Raw genomic sequence first — 22778 nt, 5'->3', positions numbered from 1 at the left:
CTTGTGATGTGTTTATTTTCAGATTATTGACCAAAATTTTTAGTGTTAAGATGTCTAACGTTTACATACTCAGGAGAAGCACCAAAGTTTCTTTTTTTTAAAAAAAGTGTACTTGTTGGAACATACATTCATTTAATTTAGGTAAGGCCTACTTATGAAGGAAGAAAATGCATAAAATAACCAAGAGATTTAATAATTTAGTCTTAGCTAGCAAAGAAAATACAAAGATAAGACTTAAGCTCCAGCCATAATTCATTGTAGTTTGGAACCAAAAGGGGTTGTTTGCTTTTTTAAAAAAGTGGATTTTTTTATCCCTTGGTAGTTATAAAAATGTCTTAAGATTCTTTACTGAAAATACAGTACCAAAAAATTATATTTTAAGCAAAATAGTATGCATGTGATTATTTCTATGAGAGATTATCTGTGTCATTTAGTAATATTTTGGAGTCTAAATGGAATCATTACCGCTTCTGAATGTTCTGTTGAAATTATTGTTAATGCAACACAGGATTTTAAACATGGTATCTAAAATATATATTAAAAAAATCTGTGATAAAAAATCAGGATATAGTGCTAAAATGCACAAGAAAATTGCTTCTTTACAGAAATATGCCACAAGATGTCACTGCAGCCTTGATATTTGATCTCAAATGTTAAAATGAGTACATAATCTTGATTAGAGCAACTAAGTTGTACAAGTTTAAAATATTCTTAAAGATAGCATTTTACAAAGTGACATTCATGAAATAATCATACTAATAGCTATGACATACTACTGGAATTGAAAAAACAGAGGTTATTTTGCACGTATTTTTACAGGGAAGAAAAGAAATGTTAGTTCATTTCTGATGCTTACAAAGGCTGCAGCTAATTGCCATAAATGAGAACTTTTTGACAATGAAAACTGTAGTTTTAGCTTTGCACAAGTCATATAAGCAGTATATAAGCATTTGACAGCTGGGCTTCAGTATGTAGTAGTATTTGCCTCCTAGATTCACCAGTCTAGCTGGATGTGTTTACATATCTCAGGCTTTAACAGAAACTCTGTTTCTACAGATGCTCTAAGTAGCCTGTAGACTGTTCCATCTTTCCTTCTGTTGCTCAAGGGTGTTGCTAAAGCCATTTCTAGTCTGCTCATTCAAACTCTCCTTAAGCAGAGTGCAGCACTGATTTAGAAATGTGTTACATCAAACTGTAGTGAAAGACTGAGTAAAAATGGGCATAAAAAACCCTGCAGTTCTGGACAGTATACCTCAATACCCTGTCTCTTACACAGTACCCCTCAGAGAATTGCTTATAAATTAAAAAACACCAGTGAAATACTTGATTTTGTTAAGGGTTACGCACAAATGAAAGTTGTAAAGAACAATCTAAAGAAAAATAAACACTGATTTCCATAAAAAGGAACTACCCTCCAACAACCTTTATTTAATTTGCTGCTACATAAGACTGCAGTCTCATTCTCGTGAGTATCTTGTGTGGAATAGTGCTTACTACTGAAAATGAGGTTTTCTCAGGCTTCAAATCAGGAACAAACAGGGTCATATTTAGCACATTAGTTATGGAGCTTTTCCAAAAAGGTTGGAAAAAAAGCAGTGTAAGAACGTAGGTACAAAGAATTAGAATGAACACAAAAATAAAGCAAATACAAAACAGCTGCAGTGTCTTCTGTAGTCCTTCACCTTATTTGTAAAGCTTTAAAGACTATCCAGTGCTTATGACACCAGATTAAAAACTGAAGAGTCACAAGTGTTTCACACTCACGTTTAGCCTCATTAGCAGACACACCACGATTAATTGTATGCACTGCTGGTTACAGCAGTGTTAGGGAAAGCTGGTGATACAAATGTGAACCTCAGGGCTGCATATGGCTTTGTATTACAACATCTTTTAAAGGTGTTTCAAAAGTGGACTTTTTTGCTTGTTACGGGGAAGAGTGACTTTTTAACCCCCTTTTTCTTCGGTCTTCAAGGAACCTCTCCGTTGCGACCTTTGCTTCAGTTGTAAAACTGAGACGGACAGTCTGCCCCGTTTGGCACTTACCAATTCCTTCTAAGCGGGAGAGGCGGAAGAGCGCGTCCAGCGCTCGAACCAGCGCGTCGGAAGAGCTCCGCGCCTCCGGCGTGCGCGGCTGCCCCGGGGCTCCCGGGCGGCTCCCGCCCCTCCAGCCCCGCGCCCGACGGCGGCCGCCACCGCCCGGGCGGGAAGCGGCTGCCGCGGGGGGCCTGGGGCGGGGCGCGCCCCGGGGCGCCGCCACCTCATTGGCTGCAGGTCTAGCAGGGCGGCCTCTGATTGGTCAGCCGACCTGTCTGTCAGGACAAAGGGTGTCCCAGGTAGCGCAATGGGCGATCCGCCGGTTCCCCCGCTCCTGAGGCGGCCCCGCCGCTCCGGCCGCGCTGCTCAGGCAGCGCTCGGGCTCAGCCCCGCTCCGAGCTGTACGCGACACCCGCCCACTGCCCGTGGGGCGCTCCGCCACGGGCCGCCCCCAGGCGCGGAAAAGCAGTCCCAGCGCAGCGGGGCGCGGCGGCGCTGCCCGGGCAGGCGGGGCGGAGGGCGGGGCGGTGCCGGCCTAGGGCCGCTGCCTGGCGGAGCAGGAGCGCCGCCGGGCCGGGGAGCGGGGGGAGCGCGGGGGCCGGTCACTCGCAGCGTCAGCCTTGGGCCGGGCGACACAAAGGCTCCGTAACGCGGTTGCCAGAGCGCCGCCGGTCGCCTGGTAACCGCCCGCTGCCGCTTTATCCGGGGGCGTCTCCTAGCTGGGGGCGGGGTGGAGCTGGAGTCTCTGCGGGTGCCTGCCCGGCGTGTCCCGGGGCTCGTTCTCGGCTCCGCTCCCGCTCCTATGTGGGTTGCGGCCGCCGCGTTCGCAGTACCGTGGGCCCTGGCGGGCGGCCCCTCCGGGCAGCGGGTCGCGTCCCTGCGAGCGCGCCCCGGCCCCGCCGGCGCTGCCCCGGAGCGCCATGAGCTCGGAGCCGCCCCGCGCCTCCCTGCTCCGCGCCTTCTTTAAGATGGAGCCGGCGGCGGCCGCCTCCGAAGTGCTGGGGGGAGCCTCGGAGTTCGTGAAAGGTGAGAGCGGGGCGGGAGCCGCCCCATCCCCTGCCCGCGGGGTCCCGGAGCCTCCCCCAGCGAGGAAACTCGCTGGCTTCTCTACCGCCCTTCCCCGGCTTTGCTGCCTGCCCGGCGGGCCCCGGCCGCTTTGCCCGGCGGGTTTGGCGGGCTGCCGCCCCGGCTGCCGCGGGCAGCCCGTCCTGCTCTCCCCGCGCTCCCGGGCGCGGCACCTGTTGCGCGCTGGGTCGGGGCTGCTGCCGAGGGGCTCTCGGGAGCGCGGGGGTCCGGCTGGGCAGGGCCCGCGGGCGGAGCGGTCCGGGCGCTCCCGCCGCCGCTCACGCAGCAGAAAAAGGAGCGGCGGAGCCTCTTCCGCCCCGCGGTGACAGGCGTGCCCCGAGGCGGCGGCCGGCCGCTTTCGCTGTCCGACACTGTGCCTCTAAATCTGTCTTTCAGATCGGTTGTACTTCGCTACTTTACGAACTAAACCGAAAAGTACCGTAAATACCCACTACTTCTGTACCGATGAGGAGCTGGTTTATGAAAAGTAAGTGTAGTTTGCATATTCAAAGCGATCACCTGAGAGTCTCCCCAACACGCATACATTCTGTAGACTATTTGTGCCCCATTGGGTTACTTGCATAGAATATGAGCAAGAAGTTAGTCTGAATGTATTTATTTATTAGCTGAAACTAATTTAACAAGGTAACTTAATAAAAAGGCCCATAAAAACTGCAGGGCCAGTTAAATGGCTTAAATCATGGTTGAGGTCGAAGAAGGATATCTGAGCCGTGTAAGATGTGTTTAAAACATGGAGGTCTATTTGGACTAATCACACTTAATTGAATGCTGTCTTAAATAGAAGACTTATTTGGCACGAATAGCTAAACAGTCGTTTGTTTTATATTTCCTGTATTTTCCTGGCTAGAGAGTATGGAGTTTACAGAATCATGAGGATGCAATGTTTAAATGTGCTCTTGAAGAGCATCTGTAACTTCTTTTGTAACTCTGGTTTTATTAGAGGGTTTTGAGATAGCACTTTTTGTTGGCTTTTGTATCTTTAGAACAGCAAAAAAAAAATATTTTCTGCGGTGTAAAAAGCTCATGTTTGTAAGACACTGACTTCACATAGAAGGTAAAAAATAAAACTGATTATAGTTGTGAATACTATTTAAGGACATAAAAAACATCAAACAAAGTAATCACTCTGTGCTGTGGCTAAAACTTTGCTGCTTTGGACTGTATTTCAAGATCAACTCTTCCCTGTGTGATAATATATACCTACCTGCTTGACACAGCGTTTGCTGCAGCAGAAGTGAAACAAAAAGTATGTTCCTATTTTTAGCATAACTTTTTTTCTAAATGGTTTGAAGCAATTGTGAGCATCAGCCATTCTTCCCTCCTTTCGCCAGTGACCAGTACTGCTTCTGTGAAGATGTAAACCAATATTCCTTGGCTTTTAGCTTACTTTCATTGCACAGCTTGTAGTTTCAGGGTATATTTTCTAGACATTTTCTTATCTTTAGCTGTGTATCTTCTACTGGAGCTCCCAATGGTTCATTCTGAAAGTTGATTTTTGTAACGGTCTGCTTAGGTTGGGAGTAAGTTCTTTAATGATCATTAAGGAATTTTGATTGGAAGGGACTTTTGGAGTATCCTAAGGGAGGATACTAATACTGAGGGCAGAACTCAACTGAGGAAGGTCCTGAGCAATTTGTGTGGTGTCAAAGTGTTCTACTTGCTTTAAGAAAGGAAAGTTGTATCTCTTTCAGACTTTAGTATTATGTTTTATTTCTTAATGTGCTTTTAGGAAGTGTGGAAGACTCTTACATGGAAGTGTGAAGGATTTGTGGGTAGGAAGGGGGAGCAGTTCTGTACTGTTAGTTACAAATGGTTGTACTAACCAAGGCCTGTAATTGAGGCATTTGTGTAAGGACACTGTCATATTAAAAAAAAAAAAAAAAAAGTACTGAGAAATTTGAGAGGGTGTTGGGGGGGAAGTAATTTTCTTTAACGCGTACAGGAAATTCTATAGGTATATTCCTTGACCCAGTGTTAACTACCTATGAAGGTGTAACCTGATACCAGATATAATTACTGGGTAATGGAAGGAAGCAAAGTTTCCTTTATCTTCTAGGACACATCTAAAGACTTTGAACACGTAACTCCTGGGGTATGGTCTGAATTGATGGTTCCTAATCTGTTTGGCCCATTTTAAAGTTGTTGTCCTGTATCTGATTCCATAAAGATATTGTCCCTTTTGTGCTCATAAAATGCTGAAATGTGATATGAAAATGAGTGACAGTTACCAGATGGTACCAAGGAATTGTGTAATAAACTTTTACATATCATTGCTAAACTTTCCCCTGGTATTAGTATTGCAGCACCCATCCCTATCAGTGAATGCAATATTTGGTAATGCCTGATCTTAACTTTTTTTTTTTCCCCCCTCTCATATCTGAGGAGATTTATATGGTCTCAGGGAAGTAAAAGTAAGTGTCAGTAGGGTTACCATGTTATGTATATTTTCAATATCTTTCTGAATTTGGAAGGCTAAAAGTAAGTTGAGGAACAGAATGCAAGACTCAGTTCTTGGGGAAGTGCTAATTTTACTATAGCTTCCCTTATGCTCATCAACAAGCTTGACATCAGTCACTTGTGTGTCCCAGGCTGCGCACAAAGTGAGGGGCCTGACAGGGTTTCTCTGCAAGTAGTAGTAGAGTGTAACTTTAGTACAACAGATCAGATGGTCTCCTCACTTCCTCAAAAATAGTCTTCTTTCTGATAAAGTGATTAGAAGTATTTGTTGCATAATAGCAAAGTAAATATTTGGAAGTGAGTTTTGAAATGCTGTAACATTGTAGCTCAGAACAGTGGTTTGCAGAATCCTCATGGAAATTGTCTCCTTGGGTGGTTCTTGTGGTCAGAATTCCACAGCCACTTTTCCTTTTCAGTCAAATGACTTGTTCAGAGAGTTTTCAGGAGGTGGATAGGAGATATCTGCTCAGGCATGAAATCCTCAGCACCTGTAAGGTGTATAAGTAATTACATTAATACAATTTTTTATTGATTTAACTTTGCTTAGATGCATCGTTGTAATGACAAGACAAAGATACTTCATTGTGCTTGGAAGTAAACTGCTTTTCTTTCAGTTATTTTTCTGTTTAAATTGCTTTTCTTTGGGCTCTTATTCTGTTAGGTTGTTACAGAATTTTATTTGCCTGACTTTACAGTGGTGTCAGTTTGCTTCACTGAAGCAGTATCTGATCTGAAAAGCTCATGAATATGTAGGGTTGGAGTTGCCTGATTACAGAGAGCCTGTTACTGAATCATGTAATACTTAAAAATTCACTATCTTGTTTCCATTTTGTTTCCCCCCAGTCTTGAAGAGCCATAAGAAAGCAATTTTTATATTAGTACTATACCCCATTTATTGAACAAAAGAGCTGATGGTTTGGGAAGTTCGGGGTTGACTTCTCCTGTACCTTGTCACATGATTTATCACTAAATTATACACAAAGTGTGGTTATGTAATCTTGAGCACTTTAGCCTTCAGTTCTCACTTGACGTTTTCAGCTGTTCTAATGACTTCATAATACTCTCTAACTTAAACATTCACACTAAAAAGATAATGAAGATGTTCTTATAACCATTTAAGCCTATCTTAAATGCTAGCAGACTAGGAACTTGCTCCTAGAACTGTCATTACTTTCAACTAAAGTGCTGCAATTTACCCTTGAACCTATTATGCCAGAGAAATTATATACAAATGCCTCAGTTAAGAGAACAAGAAACCTGAATGGAATGATACAATTCTGAAATCTCTTCTTTGATAGTTCTGTTTCTGTAAGATTTTCTCAGAGTCTTTCTGAAACTGTCTGAGGTTTCTTCTGAGAAAGTCTGCATTACTTCTTAAAAGGGAGTACAGTCTTTCAGGATAGTGTAGTACAGGTAACTATTGTTTCAGAAAAATGGAGTTAATGAGAAACAATCCATCTTGATGAAGATTGCCATTTGGCAAATAGACAAACCTTGCCTTGGCAGGACCTCAGTTAATGAGTTAGGCACTAGTAAGAAGCTTTTTATTCTCTAAGAATAGCATCTTTCACGTTTCACCTTCCAGTAAGCAGATCTGGGTTGAGAATACTACACTTGACTGGTTAACTTGGCTTTCACACAGTTTTATCAAAGCAACTTTTAATGTCCTTTTTATTTCTGAGTAGTTTTCTCAAACAAAGTCAGAATTTAAATGCTGTGAAACAGGAATCTCATACTGATGAATTATAATGACCTTCATAAATCATAATGGATTTGTTCAGTCATTTGTTCTGACTTTGGATCTCTTGTATAAACAGCTTTTGCAGATCTAATCTCTGACATGGTGTAAGAAGCAATAGAAGTAGTAAATATGATAGTCTCTGTAAATCATGCTTTGCACTGAAGCATTCTTTCATCTATGGTATGTTACTTGCCCATTTCACAGCAGTCTTCATGAGAGCTACTTCAGTTATGTAGCAGTAGAGCAAGACTCTCAAGTGCTTAGCTACAACAATATTAAATGAGTACTGTTTCTTCTACTGCGTGTGTATATGCAAAGAAACAGTTTGTCTTTCCTGTGAGAAGAGTAAGGGTTAGCCTATCCTGTTTGGCTTTCGTTAAATGCTGCTTTTCTGTGGCACACCAATAACAGTACTTGCATAGGGAGCCTGAACTTCTCAATCTTTCTGTGACTTAAATCACTGGAAAGGAAAAAGAAAACTTAAACTTAGCCTTGTTACAACAATCAGAGCTGTCACTTCACACAGAAAGCAATTCACATCGGTAATTTTGAAGACTTGACTTTGACTATTGGATGACCAAGACAACTTAGTAAGATTAAGTCCAAAATTAAAACAAGGTAATTTCCTAGCTTAATTTTATGCTTTGCTTTACTATATCTGTCCTTGCTTTTTCATAAGTAAAAGATAAAAGCATTTGCCAGTAGTACTGAGAAGATTTTTCTCTTTTGTTTGCAGTTAAGGGCTGCATAGGAAAGAGCGAGGGAGGAGCAAGAGAAGAATGAATCACAATAAGAGAAACAGTCTCCTTGCTTAATTTTAATAGAAGCTGGACATTTGTAAAATGCTGAAGAATTAGCCAAGTTTTGCAGTTAGGGAGGTGTATTTTTGTTCTTTCACCAGGTTCTTGGGTTTTATCTTTTGGCTTAAGTAATTGCAAACTTGGGGAGCTCCTGTTTTGGCAGGAAAATGGCTTTATATGATTGCAAGTTTTCAAGAAGGCAAACTTCATACTTTAAGGAGTATACTTGTACTTTGTGCTCCAATTCTGGGTTATGTACTCCAGAAAATGATTGCAGTTATTAAATAGTGCCTCTGTTTTCAAGCTACTAAACCAATGACTGAATAAGGTGGAAAACAAGAAACATCATGCCCTGATGGGAAGTGAGTGGCAGTATAAAAGTACTGCTCTGTAGGGAAAAAGTATCAGGCATCTGGAGTAAAGTATAAGTAATGCATTTTAATTTTGAAAGATGATATCCTGGCCTGATAGATTGACTGAGGCTAATATGGACCTTAACAAATTAGGGAGATGGACAATCACCAACTGTATGAAATTCAGCAAGGGCAAATTCCAGATTCTGCACCTGGAATGGGACAGCCCTGGGTGTAGGGGCAGACTGGGGAATGAGAGGCCAGAGGGCAACACCACAGAAAGGGACCTCAGCATACTGTATGATTCTGTGGAGGTCATCAATTCAGTTAAAAGACTGCTAGGCTATAATATTCCTTCCGCGAATGGCACCATCTAATCATTCAGGATGGGAAATATGTTTACCATTTTTGTCCAGCACAAGGGTCAGAGATATTCAAATGCTTAGTAAAAAGTGGTGTTTGCTTTCAGAAGTGCTGGTTCAGGCTTGAACTGGCTCGTGGCACCTTCATGTGGCATCCCATGGAACTGCAGTTGGAAACTTCTTACTAGAGGGATGTGGGCTGCATTTCCTTCACTGTTAAATTCCCTGGAAGAATTTACAGTAACTGTTTGTGTGACAGAGCAGAGCAGTGGGCTGGCCTTTCTTAGGGGGGTGACCATTGCTATAATGCAGTACAGCAAATGCCTCAGATATAATACTGCAACAAATTTCAGGTAGGAAGAAATGGTTCTAGGAGTTTAAGGAGATAACAGATACCAGAAGTTTATACTACTGCTTCCATGTGGCATCATGACAGTATTTTTGAAGTAGAGTATTTAAATGTTCAGCTAGTGTATTCTGGGGTTTCATTAGTTGCTTTGAGAAGCATTAGGATAGCAAGTCCCAATGGAATGAGGGGGGGATAATAACTTAAGCTATCATCTAGGTACTTGATTAAAGCAAAGTATAATTAAATATAATTAATACCATATCTGCCTCCTGTTCCTCTGATTTCCACCTCTGTTGTAAATAACTGTCTCTCTTAACTAGCTTAAGCTTCAGAGGCATTCCAGTTTCTCTTACTGTTTTTCAATGCTTTGTTAAAACATCTAGATGTAAAAGAGATGGAAGTAAAATAATATTGGATGAATTGTTGTCAGTGTCTATTTGCCTTTTCTTATGTTGATCTTCAGTTTTTGCCAAATGAAATTCTTTATTCAGCTGGTGACCTGGTGTGTCATTTCATCCCCATTCTCTATACCCTGCCCATTTCCCATCTTCCACTTACATTTACTTAAAATTCTGGTCTTGAGATGAAAATCCTTTGGGTGAAGCAGGATCAAGTGTCACTAATTCAAGTATAAAAATGGTCTTTTGTAGAAAAAGTAAATGAGGGTGCATAGGATTAAATCCTTCTGCTTAAACATGTCAGAAACTGTATTTAGGCCTAGGGATGTAAATTGAAGAAAGATTCTGTAGATCAGAGTTCATTGACTTCAGTACAGAGTCTTGTATTATCATTCAAAGAACTCTTCTGATTTGAAGATTTGTAAAGCACTTGTTTCACTTAGCCCCATCAAAGAAAGGATAATTAACTTACTCCAATTTAGAGGTATAAAATGGAAAAAGGTTATGTTACATGCAATATTTTAACTTTCTGCCTCGCATTTCAATCACAATGTTTTATCAGCAAAGACAATAGCTGGTTTATACTGCCTCTCTGGTAGTGGGGAAATAACCTGGGAATTGACAGTGGTTTTGTATATGGGTAGTAATGCTGGTGCAGCAGGGACTGTCTTTCCTTTGATTGTGTTTGTATTCTAAGAAATACTTTGTTTCTGCAGTGCAGAAAAAGAGGGGGTAGTACCAGATTTCTAGACACAAATACTTCTACCCCCTACTCCATTGTGTTAAGAGAAGCACAAGATTCTTAATGGTAGTCAGTGATGGAGAACTAGTCAAAGATGGTGACATCTTTAACTTGGGGGCTGTGAGAAGCTGAATGGCTTGATTTTGTAGAAAGACAATTACTTCCTGGACTCAGTCGTAATTTATCCTTATACCCACCAAAATATTAATTTGTCTTGTGGATAAATTTATAAATTGATCTTCGTGTATTTTTCCTACACTGCTGTTCAAATTTAATAATGTGGAAAAGTAGAAGTATGACTTGATATTGATGTACTTCTAGGAAATTAATTGTAAGAAATCATATAATAAAGCATGGCTGTACTTCTTCAGTTCTTTAGATGAACTGTGTCTTCAGTTAAAGCTTTCAGGTGCTTTGCTTTCAATTTTTTTAAAGTATTCTATATTATAGTAACTATCCCATTCCGTATTTTTCCACAATTCTTAAAAAGAATTTTTCCAAAATAATTTTAATATCATCAGTTTTACTCTTCCATCTTATATTTAAGTGAAAGAATGCTCTAAAGTTGATGGAGTAAGATAGGGTGGGAATGTTTGATTCATGTGTTAGTGCAGCTGTATGGGAAGAGATGTTAGGAAGCCTTCTATATGACTTTCTTGTAGCTACATTCACTCCAGGGTTATTAGAGCTCAAATTTTAACTTCTTGTTTGCCTTCACTCATAGTTGTCCTTAGAACATTTTTATTTCATCTCTATGAAAAACTGTATGGAGGTTTTGTTTTAAAAATAACTATTGACCATATTTGGCAGACTTATCTAAGAGAAGATGATGAATTCTGAAGTTAAACCCTGCTTTCCTGGGGCTGCAGTTTTCGCTTGGTTTAGTTAACTTCTGTTCTACCTAAAAATTAAGTTGTAGTAGTTGGACAATGTGGGTTTTTTCCCAGCTAATTGTCTTCTGTAATTACATTATAATGTTTTGTGCTGAGCTGAATCTTAACCAACGCTTGTGTTGTTACTTGATATTGTGAAGTAGGTGATACTGAAATAGCATTGCTGTGGCAGGAAGGCTACTTGTCTTAGAGAGTGATCAAACGAATATGATTGTCTCTTTTTGCACTGGTCTTGGCTTTCTTGTTTGAGAGAATGTGGGGAGGAGGATATCAGTGATGTTATAAGCACTCCTAATTTGTTTTTGTGTCTATGCAGAACAGGTGAAGCAGAAGGCACCTCTGCAGATATGTAATGTACCATGGGCCCAAAGCAAGGTTGACAAGTACAAGGATCTGAACAACCTGCTCAATTTGGTTGTGACTTGACAACCTCTCTGTGCAATTGCTTCACAGTGTTTGATTGCCCTCAAAGTGGAAGTTTTCTTTTTATGTTCAACTCAAATCTAATTAGTTTTCCTGAAAAATAACCTCTTTGCCAGGGGAGAGAAAGCTTGATAGGTACTGCCATCTATTCTATCATGTAATTTCAGTACCTTTTTACTCCTTCAAAGACTGTAAATCCAGAACAGCTTTTTCCTCTGTGATTCCCCAAATACAATGTCTTCAGATGCTGATGGCTTGTTTTGTTTGTCAGTAAGCAAGAAGCTTCCTGTCTCTTTTATCAAAAAAAACTTAAGGTAAATTAGAGTGAAGCAGTTTAAGTAGTAGTCCATTTGTTTTAAAAATAACTATTGACCATATTTGGCAGAACTTATCTAAGAGAAGTTGATGAATCCTGAAGTTAAACTCTGCTTTCCTGGGGCTGCAACGAATTTACATAGACCATCAAGATTAAGATTTTTATACACAACAGGAGAATTACAGGAGGAAGTCTGCAGGTTAAATTTTGACTGGTTTTGCACAATTGATGGAGAGGGAGCTCTAGAAGAGGTTGCTGTAAGTTTCTTGCATAAAGGCTGCTGTTATTTGTATAGGTGCCTATATAGAGGATTTGCTAGGAAGAGCACTGGGAATCACTACAAGGAACTCCTGTTGTGCAATAATTTTCCTGTACAAATTACTGCCAGAGATTGTTGTTCAAAGGTAACACAGTTTATAAATGCAGAAGAGAGAAACAAGAACAATGAGAAATTGATATTTAGAACATGAAATATATAATAAATTGGAAGAACAGCCTAGAGGCAAGAGGATTTGGAGGACAAAAATAAACATAATTAGATGTAAAGTATGTATGTAATACCTAATCTCTGGAATATTGAAGAAAGGGATATAAATAAATGAGTTTAAACTTCAGACAGAGATGAAGACTACATGTTATTAAATAAATTTTATCACCCATAAGAAATTCTGTTTAGCTTATTCTTGATAGTAGGTAATATAGTCTCATCTTAAGTAGTTGTAGAATCTTTAGGATGACATCAGCATGGTTTAAATGTATATCATGTCTTCAAGTCTTCACTCTGTGGTTCTGGCCAAAACCAGACTGGATATCATGGAATGAGGAAAAAAATTCTCTAGTTAGCGTGTATATATAATGGGAAAAGTAGTTACTGGACTGTTTTAAACTGAAGCTACAAAAAACTTTAAATTAATTGTTACTATTGTCATTTTAAATTAATCAATAAAGGACTTAACTGTTGTTCTATGTGCATTGGCTGCTCAGTGTCCTTGATTTCCAGCTCCATTTATCAACAACATGCATGTTGAAATTTGCTTAGCTCTTCTGTATAAATAATTCTGTTTTGTGGTTTTTTTTACAGTTTCTATGGAGATTTTGGACCCTTAAATTTGGCAATGTTATACAGATACTGCTGTAAACTAAATAAGAAATTAAAGGTAAGCTTAGTTTAAAAACAGTGTTCTTACATTTTTGTATTTTCAAATTGAAATAAAATTATGCAGTTTGAAAGTACTTGTTAGGCGCTCACTAGCTAGGTGGTTATTGCTATTCTTTAAGGATATTCTTTGTTCTGAGTTTTTTCCCCTCTGAAGAGTGAAAGAAAATAATATGCCCTCATTTCAGCTTAAGAGGTGAGGCAGGTGCTGAAGTCTGTGTTCGTCTTTTTGCATAACCGTAACACTTTCAAGACAATAGTAACAAAAGCTCCTGGTTGTGTCAGGGGTTTGCAACTAATGAAGTGTTTGTGCTGGCCCCAAAATCCCACTGTTGAAAGTAAGTCTCAGTGGAAAACAGGTCAGGGGCACAGAGAGAAACAGAAGTCCTTGGGACTATAACACTGCTTGGCAGCAGATGAAGCATGGGTGTGTTATTAACACAGGTTTGATGACAAATCTAAATCACAACATCACACTGGCTGCTCTGCCTAAATCCCAGCTCCATCCCAGCCAGACCCTCTGAACATATGTACAGCTGCAGACTTCACTTTCTCCAAATACCTATAATGAATTGATTTGCAGTATAGAAAATCTGTCAACTGCAAGAAATGAAGCAGATGTTTTAATTCCAAAATGCTGATTAATATAACTTGTGGGCAAATAATGAGGAGACCCTTTACTAAATATTACAGATGTAAAATCTTTTTTTGTATAAAATATTAGATCTGTTACTGACAGAAAGAAATGGGACAACAGATGTGATTGTTTTGGCCTCTGTTAAGAGGGTTCTTTATTGAAAATTACATTATTTCTAGGGGCACAAATGAAACCTTTAATTAAGTTGATTCATGCTACCTGCATCTTTCAGGGGTGTGCTGAACTCTGAATTCTTAAGTGGAGTTTCTGCAAACTGAAGAGCTTGTAGAGTTGCTGCAAATTTCTTGAAAAAAAAGAAGTGCTTCTAGTGAAAATTTACATTGCTTCTTACTTTAAAAATATAAAAAGTTAATCTCTACTGTTTGTAATTTTGAATGCTTGTGCTCATACTGGGGAAGCGTTGGAGTTGCCATTTGATAACACCAGTCACCTTATAAATACATTATCACCCTAGTTTGCAGTGCCACTGTCCCATTCAAACATGTGACCAATGATTCTTACTGAAGTAGGAATCTATTTTTTTCAACTTAATTCTGCTGTTTTTGCTCTTGTATTTGTGATATTAAAAATTGGACTGTGCTTGCTCTGTGAAGCAGTTGCTCCAGAGGAGAACCAGTAATCAACCTACTATTCTAACTTCACTGTGCCCATGGGAGATCAGTCCTGTCTTTTTCAGATTCAGATTGTGACTGTGATCAGTTTGGGACCTTAATATAGTCTCATATATTACTGTCTGTCTTCAATCTTGAACCTAGGTACCAGGAGTTTCACCCAGAAAATAAGTATGCAACTAATAAATATCTCGGGGTTTTTTAAAATGGTTCAGTATTAAACAGGAATGTGTCTGCAGTCTTTATTCTTGTTCTAAGACCATCTTGCTCATTCAGTGAGGCAAGTGAATCGTCAGAAGTGTTGTGTAAGCATGGTGATGAAGACTGGATATTATGATGGGGAAAAAAACAAAGAGGCTAAATTAACTCTTTTAATAGGAACTATTAATCCTGATAGATGCAGGGTTGGTTTAGCAAACTGTATTGTCAATTTTAATGTAACTTTTCTAACTTTTGAGACAAGTGAATATACTTGCACTGCAGGGTGAAGGGTACTGCTGGCCAGGACCAAAACAGAGAGGTCTCCACTGGGAGGAAGTGCAGTTTGCTTCTGGCTTGCCAGAGGCTAATTCCAAATAGGTTAAATTAAACTCCTAGTGCCTAAGAGAGAAGGGTAACCTGATAGTGCAACCACTTGAAAGTAATACCTGGAATCAAACAGCTAAAGCTTGGAGTACTGCCAGAGTGGTATAGAAACCACTTCTAGTAGTTTGTGCCATACTCTCCTAATTTAGATGCCATGTGCAGTGGATAAATAGGCTTGTAAGACAGACCTAGGGCTGAAGCCTGTCTCTGCATGTGTATTTACGTGCCCCAGAGGGGTGCATCTGCTGTGGACTGTAGGCCTACCTACAGTGACTGCTGCTCAGCTTCCCCAGGCAAGAATTAGTCACCATTTCTACACCTCATCTTCTCGTGTGTGTCCTTCACACATGTTCTCAGGAAGAGTTCTGGGGCCTGAACTAGGGTGTTCACAAGTTCCTGACCTATGCCTTACCTGCCCTACAGCAGCAAAAGTATGGTGATTGTCATGTGGCACCAGGTGATGTATAAGCAGCCTGGGATGAGTGTTTCAGTGATGGGAAGTGTAGATTGGACTAAGGACAGAGAGAGATATCTCTGTTGGGAAACTGCTGCTTGCACACCCTTGCCTTAAGGGTGCCCTGTGACCAGCTGCAGGAGGTTTTTGATCATAGGAAGTAAAAGAGTCTGCAGATTATCATGGGATGCTTGCTATTGCCACACTGCAACACTTTTTGGACCCTGAAACAATCATAGTGCTTAAACCTAGATGATTTGGTGTGCTTGGTTGGGTAAGCACTTAATGTACTTTTCTTCAGGAAAGAGTCAAAGTATAGCACAAAAGGTTTATTTGCAAGCATGAGGGTTTTGGTATGGATATGGTGTCGCAAATTTAAGACCTAGGTTAATTTAATTTTAAAACTTCTTTGTACAGGCACAGGAGAAATGAAAGGATAAGATCTAATTAAAACAAGAAAGCCCCACAAGCTTCGCTTTCAAATCTTTCAGCTATATCTGTTTCTGCTTTGGGACAGAAGTTTGACATGAGGCAGTATTCTGCTTTCCCCTCTCCTTTCATGGGGGACTGGTGAGGAAGAAGGATATTGGTTTAAAATGTGCTAATGGCAGATTAACGTTTTAAAGTAAATTTATTATGCTGACTGATTTTTTTTAAAACCAGTAAATACCTCTGTTCTAAAGAAGTGAAGAATTTATTCATATATCCATTTGTAGAAAATTTGAGGCAAAGTCTCGGCTGTGCCTTTCAGGAAAACCTTTTTTATCTTGTTGTGTTTGTAATTTTTCAGTTGTTGATTGGTGTGAAGGTGATTTTCACCATCCAAGTCAGCAGCAAGGAAAAACTTGTCTGTGCTATCGTCCTACTTTGAATTCTGTTCAGGGCAGAAAACACTTGACTAAGCAGCTGGCCTTCATTTAGGAAAGAAAATTTTTTTTTTGTTTTAAATAAGTCTGATGTCATGAAAACTGCTTTTAAAAAACTGTTGTGTTTTATCTGTGCATAGCCTTACACATTGTCAATAAATTAAAGAGCAGAAGTGATCAGGGAGTGTTGCTGATATAAATAGTACAAGTATTGAAGATCAAAGGCAGGAGAGGAAAGGTACTGGCAGGCTTATAAACTATGTAGTATGGTAACTGTATTGCTGCTGAATCAGAGAGGGATTTGGCTTATTTTTTGTTTTACTATAAATAAATAAACTGCTGGACAGACACATGGAACTATAGTAACTGCAAAGCCTCTCATTTAGGACAGCGTAGATTTTGAGGCAGGGTTGTATGCACACATTTTAATTAATTGTTTAGTATTAAGTTTGCCAATCTTGTATTCATGTCTATTTGCAAGTACATGTTACCTATATGTACACCTGTATATATAAGTAGAATTTGCAGAGATCTAGGCTTATTAAACACATTGAAGTAATTTCTTGCTTCAGCAGTGCAACTGTGTTAAACCTTATCCTCGATATAAAATAATGTCAAATAATAAGTTGATTTTACACAGCTATCTGGTAACTGTCCCCCACAACACTTTCTAATCCTGTCAGCAATTCTCTGCAAGTAAGTCTCTCTTGATGTCTACAGGGGACTTTTAAAAAAGAAAAACTGTAATCCTGCAATGAAAGTAAATATTCTGTTACCCTCTCATGCACCTTATGAATTAGTTTTATTATATAAAGCAAAAACTGCTCCACTTTCTGTGTAACCTCTGCTTTTAATTCACAAGATTCTTTCAGTATGTTCCTCTGGGATATATCTTGACAGGCACTTATGTTGTGCTGTTAAAATTTATCTTTTAATGATGTGTGAAACTGATACAATTTTCTTACTGGTAAAGAATATTTTTAGCATTTCATAGTGTGTGCACCTTAGTTTTGTTCTGGAAAAAAAAGATTATTGGCAACTATGTTACCTGCAACTGTAGTTATTCCCTAGATGACCTGTACTGAAAAAGTCCTTGTTGAAACATTCCTGGTTCTTCAGAGTTGTGCAGTGCCTAAGGGAACTAAAGCCCTGATCCATTCAGGTGGAGCTCTGGAGCTGTAAAAACAATAACCTCCCAGAGCTATTGTGAAAGCTCATCATTGAACCTGGCCAGAGTAGATGTAGCTTATTAAATACAATGAAAAATCAGTATTTTTTTTAATAGATCATATAGCTTACTTTTGATAATGAAAGTGCACTGAGTTGACAAATTGCACATTTATGTTAACAGATGCATTGCATTGAGACTTGAGCAAACACCTACTGTAAAACTTACTTTTCTGTAACTAGTGTGCAAATAAAAACAATTACTTGTTTTATAGGCTTTTGAAAACTTGTGCTACTTGCTATGCTATAAGGCATTAATGTCAGTTTTCAATTTTGTGTTAAAGCTTTAGTCAGGATTCAAAACACATTGAAATATTTCATACAATAAGTATTAAACCTTTACATTTTGAAAATTAGGCAATAAAAATGATCCATTGTTTTCATCTAAATATTCTGGAACCTGCAGGTTATGGCTATTTTGGATACAAAAGTGGCTCAAAATGGGAATGACTTGATATACCCATATGATTAAAAAATCCATTCTATAAAATAAAACAAGAAATATGGTCTTTACTATGTAGAACTTAATTCTCATTAGCTAGCTTTGCAGTTTAAAATAGTGTTTTAGGTAAACTGTAAACTGCTACAAAGAACTTTGCTTTAAAATAAGTAGTAGTCAATAAGTTATAATTGAAGTTCTGTCACTGTTGCATAACTAGTGTAATCTTATCCCACCTACACATCATGGGTGGAATTGCAGTTAGAGAACACTAAAATTAAAAAATTGAGGAGGGGGAAGAAGGGAGGAATCTTAAAGTACTGGGATTCATTTTGTCAAGTTTTAATAATAATTGAATGTTCCACTAATTAAGTAACAGCTTGTGCTTCGTATGTTTGCATATACACTGAGAGAGATGTTGCTGTTGGCCTTAAGATACAACCTCTTCCAATGAACAGCAAGCAGCAATTTCAGGAATTACAGTCCTATTTACACTCACTTGCATTAGCTCTCGCGCCTTCCACCTCTGGAAGTTGGGGCTTGTAAGACCAGACTGGAAGGTACAGTTAGAACTGCGAGTAAAGGTGCTGTTCTTGGGGATGGAGTAACAAACTCACTGTGGTGCCTGCATCAGTTTTCTCCTGATGTGATCAGATATTTGATTTTTTTTGAAAATCTGATTCTTGGTTAAAATTTGATTTTTGGTTAAAACTGTTCTATAATTTGCAGTAAGTTTTGAAGACTCGACATGACAGGTTTCTGGGAGTGAAACACAGTTGGCACTACAAATGAAACACTATTCTGCAGCAGTTACTTTATCTCCCCTTCCCAAGAGTCAACGGTGTCAAGAGTTAGAAACCTGAAATAGGGTGACAATGGCACTGGTAATTGAGACATTTTGTAGGATGTGCAACTTTCAAAAGTAGAAAAATGCTTCAAGTAATTAGAAACAGAATCTAGTCTATCTGTTGATGACTTCCTCAAAACTGTAGGAGTGCTGTAAAAATCAGTCTGGAAAAACATACAGGGGTGTAGCAGAGTATAATAGAAGTCCGGCAATTAATGAAGTTTTAAAAGTTACTAATGCAGTAAATTGTTCAACTTGCCATTTTTAAGTGACAATATTGTCTTTCTGGCTTTAAACAGTTTTATTGCAGCTTCTCATTATTGTTCTTTTCTGGTGTTTGTTGATTTTGTTTTCAATGAGACTTTTGTCCACAGGATTCTGACATAGACTTCTTGTCTTCATAAAGGAGCAAGAATTGCAAGTGTTACTAGTTTTCTTTGCCTAGCCTTTCCTTCAGGCTTTTCTCTTATACAATATTATTTTTTTTTTTTTTTACCTTTTTAAGTAAATTCTTGCTGTTGAAGGTGTCTAAGTATGTCCATCACCTCATTTTGAAATAGTATGGATGGAAATGTTTAACTTGTAAAATGACTATAAGGTTGATTGCTTGACTTTTTCTTCTGTCTTCTCCACAGAATTATGTGCTAAAGAGGTTTAACATAGAGGATGATATTATAGTTTGAAATTTTTGATGTCTTTAATCAGTGTTCATAAGCTAGTGTTTCAAATATTTAAATCTGGGGCCAGAGGGGGACAGACAGATTTTTATATTGAAGATTTTGGTTCAGCTCCACTTTATAGTATGTTTTTGTACAGCTAACCAAGAGATCTGCCCCGGAAGAGTGGCTATTTCCCTGCACTCTTATTTATCTGGGATATAAGAAGATTGTTCAGAGTATCAGTAATCTTTTCCCCTTTAAGAGCCTCTTGATAAGAATTTTCTCTAACATGTTTTGCAGTTTTGGAAAAGCGATTTTGCTAAAGTATTCTTAAAGCATATTCTTTTCTTAGTAAATACACTGGTTTGTTTATTTCCTTTTAAATAGTATTTCAGTCTCTCAAGAAAGAAGATTGTGTACTACACCAGTTTTGACCAGCGGAAGCGAGCAAATGCAGCGTTTTTAATAGGCTCATATGCTGTGAGTATTTTTGATCACATGGATACTTTAACCTTCTTGAAGAGACTTCTGTGTGTAAAGTGGCTTCTCAAGGGGTGCTCCTGTAGGGAGGTGGGCAGATGGTAATTTAATTTGTCTCTAAACTGTCTTTGAAAACTTGGTATGAGTTTTATAGAAAGCTGATCATCCTCCCTTAACTCCAATTATTTTATTACATAGGGAAGGGAATGCCTTTGGCACATCCCTTGCATTTTTCCATAGGATACTGTTTTCTTGAATGTTGAAAATCCAAATTGTTTACCTCTGATTGATCATGTTTGGCTGAATTGCTTCTCATGTCAGTAGTGAGATTCAGACTGGGAAGGAGAAAAGATTTTCCCACAACCTTGTTAAAGTTACTAAACCGGAGGCATAGTGGTTATTGAATTCATTTATTTCCTCATTTAATTTTCACAGCCTACCCAGAGTAATAGACAGTGTGTCACAGCTCTACTGGTGTTTGAAAGTTAGGTGAGGAGGTTTGGTTTATTTGTCCTGGGTCCTGTTCCTTTTTCTTATAGGTAGAAGATGGACTGGACAAATTTCTTTCTCATTATTCCTCTGAGTGTCTGTTTTGGTAGTAATATCTTTTATTAGATTTCTGTAATGCCAATGAGAGAGAAAAGCTGTTAAGTTCTTAAGTTTGCAGTTTTCATGCAGCAAATGACTGGGTAATAGTAAACTACTATGGCATGTCTAGTTATTTGCTTGCAGGAGTGTTTTGTCATAATATAAAAATTTAAATTAGATATTTCAACCCTACCTGAAACATGAAGAGTTTGTGTGCTGGTAATCTAAGCAGCTCTAGAGGGGATCTGTTCAGTATACTTCTGATTTGTAAATGGCAGGTGCAGGTGGAAAAAACACAAATCCAAATTGCATTTGAAATACTGGGGATAATTGTTAAGATGGACGTAGAAAATACTCACTCCCTTTTTGTTCTGTAAGCTTTTTAGGAAATATGAGTTTTCTTGACAGCAGGTACATGGGGCCAGTATTGCTACATATCATGTGCCTGTGTAATGGCCTAACTGTGGGGACTTTCAACCACATTGTGACTCAGAAAGTTGAGAACATAAAAATGAAAATGTCAGAGAAAAAAAATGTTCAGATATTTTTTTCAATCTGTGTTTTACAAGTAGCAGTGCCACATGGTTAGAGTTACAGTAGTGACAGTGGGGAAAGGGAAGAAAACCTTGTCCCTTGTAAAAAAAATGCTCTAAGAGAATAGTTAATATCTATAAAGTAATTTTTAAGCTTTTACATTGCTTTTTTTCATATCAAAAAAAGCTTCAGCTTATCCAAACTGTTCACACTGGGCTTTTTGTGTTATTAGGGTTTTTTTATTTGTGTATGTTGCAGAAGGAAAACACTCTGAAGATTCATCATTTTAGGTTAAAAATGAAACTAAGTTTTGGTTGCTGACTTTTCATCAATACAGATGAGTCAGAAAATGTCGCCTTGATTTTTCTTAATGGAATTCACTACTTTTTAGGTGTTGAAGACATACTGTAATGTTTTCCTCTTCATTTCATCATACTTCCTCCTTCGGTTATTGCATTGCTCTTGACATCCCAGATACTTTTGATTTTTTTTCTGGAGCTCTTTCAGTGTTTCTTTCCTTCTCCTCCTTTTGTGTTCTTAATATCTTTTTTCTGTTTCCTCCTGGTGTCTTTTTTACAAGCCTTTATGAGCTGTGTGGACAGACAATGACCAGTGTTATGTTCAAAGTGTCATGTGTGAATGTCTTTGAGCAGACACATCTTTGAAGGGCCAGAACTTCTGTTAAATAAAACCTGCAGTATTGGGAAAATATGTGGTACAAATTTGCCCCTACTTCACGCCCCTAATTCCTTGATAAGATGGAAACTCATCTTTTTCCTGAAGTTCTCTGAACTACCCTCTAAAGATCTTTTGTCTACAAGCAAGACTTTAGGCTTTAAATGTAGGCTATTTTATATTTTTATTGAAGTCTCTCAGTTGCAGCATTATGTGGCTTTTTTTTCCAATTTTATTTTTTTAAAGTATGGGATTGACACAAAACAAAACTTTTGGACTTCTGTTGATAGCTGAATCTTCATGTAGGCATGTCTTTTCTGATCTGTATGTGTCACAGGAATTGATCATGAAGGAGTAAAACAGGCATTCTTACAAGTTTAGTGTGCTGGAGGAAGTTCCTGTCTGGTTAAAGACTTTTCAGGCTCAGGGCTGATTTTTTTTTTTTTTTCCCTCTTCCCCCATCCCCTTTAGGTTATATACTTGAAGAAAACACCAGAAGAAGCTTACAGGATGCTTTTATCTGGATCTAATCCACCATATCTTCCATTTAGGTATGTGAACACAAGAAATGAGGCTACTTCTCTGTTTTGAAATTTGCTAAAAGTTTGGGGTTTAGATTGCCTCCCAAAAAGGTGTTTCATGTCTGTTATGGGTATTGTATGAAAATGACTGATTTCCAGAAAAAATATTTTTTACATCTTGCGTAGTTACTTGCTGTTTGTGGGAATAATAAATTATTTAGATCAATGTAAGTCTTAAGTAAGACTCAGTCTAGCAAACTGTCAGGTTTTGAAAATAGTTCTTAGCATGTTTGTGATTTAGCACTTAAACCTTTTCTTCATAATGCATTGTGTTTTAGTATTTGGAAGTCATTCAAATATTTGAAATTACCTAGTCCCTAGCTAATGAGATTTACAGGATTGAAGGGGGTTTTATGCTGTTACATTTTCTCTATTTTAAGAACAGGTACTGATATTAAGGTTACAGTGTTTTTAGTGAATCATGGATAGTTTCTATTAACCTGTCTTTAAACTCTGTACTAAGG

The 22778-nt window shown here is 38.7% G+C and overlaps 1 protein-coding gene across 4 annotated transcripts in view; it reads left to right on the top strand.

Annotated features, from left to right (window-relative positions):
* The first annotated feature begins 2782 nt into the window (after positions 1-2782).
* Positions 2783-22778, top strand: part of CDC14A (cell division cycle 14A) — a 51011-nt gene continuing 31015 nt past the window's right edge. For 2 of the 4 annotated variants that reach the window (XM_021543279.3, XM_031505524.2), the window contains exons 1-5: positions 2785-3060; positions 3496-3586; positions 13036-13111; positions 19844-19936; positions 22205-22284. In XM_021543279.3, the coding sequence (XP_021398954.2) occupies positions 2955-3060; positions 3496-3586; positions 13036-13111; positions 19844-19936; positions 22205-22284 (446 nt within the window). In that variant the 5' untranslated portion in view covers positions 2785-2954. Of the gene's footprint in view, positions 3061-3495; positions 3587-13035; positions 13112-19843; positions 19937-22204; positions 22285-22778 lie in introns of all 4 variants that reach the window. The other 2 variants (XM_031505525.2, XM_021543280.2) reach the window with 2 other exon arrangements.

The sequence above is a fragment of the Lonchura striata genome, chromosome 9 (genome assembly GCF_046129695.1).
Source record: "Lonchura striata isolate bLonStr1 chromosome 9, bLonStr1.mat, whole genome shotgun sequence".
Taxonomy (NCBI): domain Eukaryota; kingdom Metazoa; phylum Chordata; class Aves; order Passeriformes; family Estrildidae; genus Lonchura; species Lonchura striata.
This window is presented reverse-complemented; position numbering and strand designations above follow the sequence as displayed.